Source organism: Oryzias latipes, chromosome 1 (genome assembly GCF_002234675.1).
Source record: "Oryzias latipes chromosome 1, ASM223467v1".
In the NCBI taxonomy this organism is placed as follows: Eukaryota; Metazoa; Chordata; class Actinopteri; order Beloniformes; family Adrianichthyidae; genus Oryzias; species Oryzias latipes.
In genome coordinates this window covers 16809616-16815615 of record NC_019859.2, presented here as the reverse complement: position 1 = coordinate 16815615, position 6000 = coordinate 16809616, and the positions used below count along the sequence as shown (strand labels likewise).

Genomic DNA, 6000 nt, shown 5'->3' with positions numbered 1-6000 from the left:
GCTGCCTACACTGCCACCCCATCAGGGCAGTAACATCCTGCACCACACCCTACATATCTGTTCACTTTATTTTTGCATATACCTTTGGATTTCTTTTTCAAACATAACACACACATTTGATAACATTTATTAGCATGCTTCAGTTTACTTTTTTATAATTTGATGATTTGCTTGAGTTACCAGTGCTAAGGGGAACCATTGTTGCTGCTGCTGCCATCTGCTGCTGGAAAATCAAGTCAGGCCTGACACAAGAATGCATCCCAGTCAGCAGAGGCCTTATATTCAGCAGGCAGCTAATTGGACTGAACCATCGCCCAGTGGACAAGGAACTCTTTCTGTGTTTCTTTACTTTAGTTTCCATTTTGATGGTCCTTAGTTTCATTCATTGTGTATGTTAATTTATCACATGTTGGGCATTAGTTTAGTTTGTTCTCTGTGGTTTGTCTTAGTCTCTTTAAGTTCCCCCTTGTGTGTCTAGTTGGTTTGATCAGCCACTATATATGTTCCCTTGTGTTTCCAATTAGAGAGGTCCGTTTAATTATGTTGGTTTGTCTGTTCAGTTGTCCTCTGTTACATTTAAAAACTTGAGTTAACTTTGTTGCTTTGACCTCTTTTAAGGGCCCATTTTTGCCCATTTACACATTTAGAAAAATAAATTTAAATATTTTTGATAAAATTGTTTGCTGTCCTTGCCTTCTACTGCTCGGTCCACCACATAATGGTGTCAGAAGTGGGATCAGCAGTTTAAGGACAGTTTTTTTTTTTCCTCTTCCCCCCCCTGGCAATCCCCTGAAATTTTTTTTTTTTTGTGAGCCATGCAACGAGGAGGAAGGACTACAAGAACACGCATTGAACATAAGGACTACAGCACTGCCAACATGGACAATGGAGAAGAGGAGGAGGCTGGAGCTTCAGGAGCTGGTACAGGTACTGAGGGTGAAGAGCCAACATTACAACATCTCACTAGTATTCTCCAGGCCTTCATGGGACAACAGGAAGCCAGAGAAATGAGACTCCAGGAGGAAGCAAAGCAGCAGGAACACAGGCTAAAAGGCCTGCAGCATCAGTTCCAACTTTTGCAGATGGAGGTGCAGGCCCGGACGTCACCTGTTCCTGATTACACCTCATCAGCCCCTGATCCAACAGAGGAGTCTGGTTCAGATGATCGCCTGCCAGAGGCCGTACATCAGACAGCAGGGGCACAGCAAGTAACCACTCACCCTCGCTTCTCTATGGATCCCAGGTTAGAAAAGCTAACAGAAAACGATGACATTGAACATTTCCTAATAACTTTTGAACGCATAGCAACAGCGTGCAAGTGGGTGGAGTCAGACTGGGTTTTCCGCCTCATCCCACTGCTCACTGGTAAGGCCAGAAGTGCCTATGTTAACATGGATGTCGATGATTCTTTGAACTATGAAAAAGTTAAAACTGCAATCTTGCATAAATATGACATCAGCCCTGAGTCTTACCGACAGAGATTTCGTTCCTTGGAAGTGGGCCCCGACGAAAGTCCCAAGGAGCTTTATGCCCGTCTCAAAGAACTCTATGATAAGTGGATTCAACCCAGAGGTAAAACGGTAAAAGAAATTGGTGAGATAATCATTATGGAACAATACTTAAGAATGATGTCTCCTGAGCTTCAGGTCTGGATAAAAGAACATGGGCCTAAATCAGCAGCTGAAGCCGCAACACTGGCAGAGGTGTTTGTGGCTGCTCGCAAGAAAAATGTACCATGGAGCAACCTGCAATGGAAGGGTATAAAAGACTCACGCAGGCCAACAGCCCCACAACACCACCACCACAGACTGGCTCCAGGAACACCGAGAATGCCTGTGCAGGATGATCAGATGAGTAAACCAGCAAAATCTTCCAATAAACCACCAATCTGCTATTTGTGTGGGCAGGAAGGACATATTAAACCCCTTTGCCCAAGAAATTCAGCAAAGCTCACTCAGATGTGTTTTGTTCCATATCAGAGCCATGCTTTGGAAAGTCGAGCTAACCAGCCTATTAAAATGACCACTGTTAAAGTGAATGGGAAATGTTGCAATGCACTGATTGACACTGGCAGTACACAGACTTTAATTCATCGACAACATGTACCAGTCAACCTTGTTTCCACTCAAGAGACAGTTTCCATCTGCTGTGTACATGGTGATAAAAGACTTTATCCTACTGCTGATCTCTACTTGGAAATTCAAGGACAGATGTATCTTCTGAAAGTAGGAGTTGTTGATGACCTTCCTTTCCCAGTTGTTTTGGGTCATGACCTGCCAGTTCTTTATGACCTGTTGGACACAAGAGGAAGTGCTGTTGCGGTTACGAGAGCTCAAGCTAAAAATACAGATGCGAATCTGCCACTTCTCTGCGCTTTACCTTTCTATGATGCTGAGCTTGAGACAAAACCCGGGAAGTCTCGCAAAACGCGTAGTCAGAAAAGGCAAGAGAAATTTAAACGCACTATGGTAGATCCGCCCGTTGAAGCAACTCCAGAAGTGGGTTTAGGGTTCAAGTTGCCATCTAACATTGTTGAAATGCAACAAAATGATCCAACTTTGTCGTCTTGTTTTGTAAAAGCAGCAGAAATGGCTGAGGAGTCGAAGAGGGAGTATCTGGTGGAGAATGGAGTTCTTTATCACCAGCAAGGTAAAGTGAAGCAACTGGTGGTTCCTCTGTTGGTTCGAGATGTAGTACTCAGCCTAGGCCACACCATACCTTGGGCTGGCCACCTAGGGAAGCAAAAAACAACTGCACGTGTGATGAAACACTTCTACTGGCCTGGCTTACGTACAGACATCCAACATTACTGTCAGAGTTGCCCTCAGTGCCAGAAAACCTCACTGAAATGTACCACCAAAGCTCCACTCCAGCCTCTCCCAATTATTGGCACTCCGTTTGAACGCCTTGGCATGGATGTAGTGGGACCAGTGGAGAAAAGTAAAGCTGGAAACCGCTACATGCTAGTCATCACCGATTATGCCACAAAGTACCCAGAGGTGTTTCCACTGAAATGTGTGAAAGCAAAAGCTGTGGCATTCTCTCTGGTTCAGTTCTTCTCCAGAGTGGGTTTCCCCCGAGAAATTTTGACAGACCGAGGTACTAACTTCATGTCGAACTTGCTTAAGCAGGTTTATCAGCTCCTGGGTGTGAGGAATCTGCGGACCACTCCTTATCATCCACAGACGGACGGGTTGACTGAACGCTTTAATCAGACGCTTAAGCAAATGCTTCGTAAGTTCGTCAATGAAACCGGGTCTGATTGGGATCAGTGGCTGCCTTATCTCCTCTTCGCCTACAGAGAGGTACCCCAGGCTTCAACAGGGTTCTCCCCCTTTGAATTACTTTATGGACATGAAGTAAGGGGACCCCTGACCCTCTTAAGAGAAACCTGGGAAGGAGAGCAGGGCAGAGAAGAACCTGTTAATGCCATTCAGTATGTTATTCAAATGAGAGAAAAGCTGCAGAGGATGAGCGAGTTAGCACAGGCCCACATGGCTGATGCACAGAGACGCCAGAAGAGCTGGTATGATCAAAAAGCACGCCAGAGAAGTTTCCTGCCAGGTCAAAAAGTCCTAGTAATGCTACCCACAAGTGACAGTAAGTTGCTAGCCAAATGGCAAGGCCCCTTTGTGGTCCAAAAGAAACTTGGGGCTACAACATATCAGGTTTCCACCCCAGGTCACAAACAGTCCAGTCGTGTATTGCACGTTAACCTTCTCAAAGAATGGGTTTCCAGGACTGCAGACGATGCCATGGGACTGCTGATCAGAGATGTCAGTGAGGAGGACGAAGTGGATGAATTTCTGCCATCATCAATGCCCACCACCTTGGATTTAAACCATCTTTCTGAAAACCAACAAGCTCAGGTGAAAGCATTGATTGATTCCAGGGTCTTCCAGGAATATCCAGGATGCACAAACTTGGTGCACCATGACATTGTGCTAAAGGAGCAGGCTACAGTTAGGCGCATGAGTTACAGAGTACCAGAGCGTCTACTGGGTCCGCTAAAGGAAGAGGTTGATCACATGCTGTCCCTCGGGATCATCAAGCCTTCGAAAAGCGAGTGGTGTCATCCAGTTGTGTTGGTCCCCAAGAAGGATGGAACCATCAGATTTTGCATAGATTTTCGCTATCTAAATTCTGTGTCAAAATTTGATTCCTATCCAACCCCCAGAATTGACAATCTCATTGAGTGTCTGGGAAAGGCAAAGTTTTTAACAACTATTGACCTTTGTAAGGGTTATTGGCAGGTTCCCCTTACAGAGCGGTCCCAGGAACTGACTGCTTTCCGGACACCCTGGGGGCTCTTTCAGTTTACCGTTCTTCCGTTTGGGTTGCACGGTGCCCCTGCAACTTTTCAGCGACTTATGGATCAGGTACTCGGTGGCCTAAAGGACTGTGCTTGTGCTTATCTTGATGATATTGTGGTTTACAGTGCCACCTGGGAGGAACATCTAAGACATCTGAAGAAGGTTCTGGAGTGCCTGCATGCTGCGGGGTTAACCATCAATCCAGCAAAGTGTGCTTTTGCCCGGAGGGAAACGGAGTACCTTGGTTACACTATTGGAGGTGGGTTGATCAAACCGCAAGTCAACAAAGTACAGGCGATTGAATCCTGCCCTCTACCACAGACAAGAAAGCAGCTAAGGTCTTTTCTTGGATTAGCTGGATTTTATCACAAATTTATTCCAAGCTTTTCAGCCCGTGCAGCTCCGTTGACTGACATGACCGGCTCAAGATGTCCAAACAAGATCAGGTGGACTACGGAGTCTGTGACAGCGTTTCGAGACATTCAGCAATCATTGAGTAAGGACCCCATACTGCACAGTCCAGATTTTAATAAACCTTTCATTTTGCAAACCGACGCATCGCAAAGAGGCATTGGAGCTGTGCTTCTACAGTACACGTCTGACGATCGACATCCTGTGGCTTACATCAGCCGAAAGCTACTCCCCAGAGAAATCCACTACTCCATTGTCGAAAAAGAGGCGCTGGCAGTCAAATGGGCTATGGATTCTTTTAAATACTACCTCTTAGGTAGAGAGTTCACCTTGGAGACTGACCACAGGGCTCTGCAATGGCTGGAGAAGATGAAGGACACTAATGCCCGGATAACGAGATGGTACCTCGCCATGCAGCCCTACAGATACAAGGTGAACTACATCCCAGGGAGAGACAACATCACCGCAGACTATCTCTCTCGTGCTCCTGATGAAGGCTCCGAAGGGGAGGGGAGTGTGGTGGCTGCCTACACTGCCACCCCATCAGGGCAGTAACATCCTGCACCACACCCTACATATCTGTTCACTTTATTTTTGCATATACCTTTGGATTTCTTTTTCAAACATAACACACACATTTGATAACATTTATTAGCATGCTTCAGTTTACTTTTTTATAATTTGATGATTTGCTTGAGTTACCAGTGCTAAGGGGAACCATTGTTGCTGCTGCTGCCATCTGCTGCTGGAAAATCAAGTCAGGCCTGACACAAGAATGCATCCCAGTCAGCAGAGGCCTTATATTCAGCAGGCAGCTAATTGGACTGAACCATCGCCCAGTGGACAAGGAACTCTTTCTGTGTTTCTTTACTTTAGTTTCCATTTTGATGGTCCTTAGTTTCATTCATTGTGTATGTTAATTTATCACATGTTGGGCATTAGTTTAGTTTGTTCTCTGTGGTTTGTCTTAGTCTCTTTAAGTTCCCCCTTGTGTGTCTAGTTGGTTTGATCAGCCACTATATATGTTCCCTTGTGTTTCCAATTAGAGAGGTCCGTTTAATTATGTTGGTTTGTCTGTTCAGTTGTCCTCTGTTACATTTAAAAACTTGAGTTAACTTTGTTGCTTTGACCTCTTTTAAGGGCCCATTTTTGCCCATTTACACATTTAGAAAAATAAATTTAAATATTTTTGATAAAATTGTTTGCTGTCCTTGCCTTCTACTGCTCGGTCCACCACACCACAACTCAAGTGATTTTCTGATGAACTCCTGCCACT

At 45.2% G+C, this 6000-nt stretch overlaps 1 protein-coding gene across 1 annotated transcript; it reads left to right on the top strand.

Annotated features, from left to right (window-relative positions):
• Positions 1-745: 745 nt before the first annotated feature.
• Positions 746-1723, top strand: LOC111948709. Its single transcript, XM_023962931.1, has 2 exons — positions 746-1572; positions 1647-1723. Exons 1-2 carry the CDS (start codon positions 816-818, stop codon positions 1670-1672), a joined length of 783 nt encoding a protein of 260 aa, XP_023818699.1. The 5' UTR covers positions 746-815; the 3' UTR covers positions 1673-1723.
• The last annotated feature ends 4277 nt before the right edge of the window (positions 1724-6000 follow it).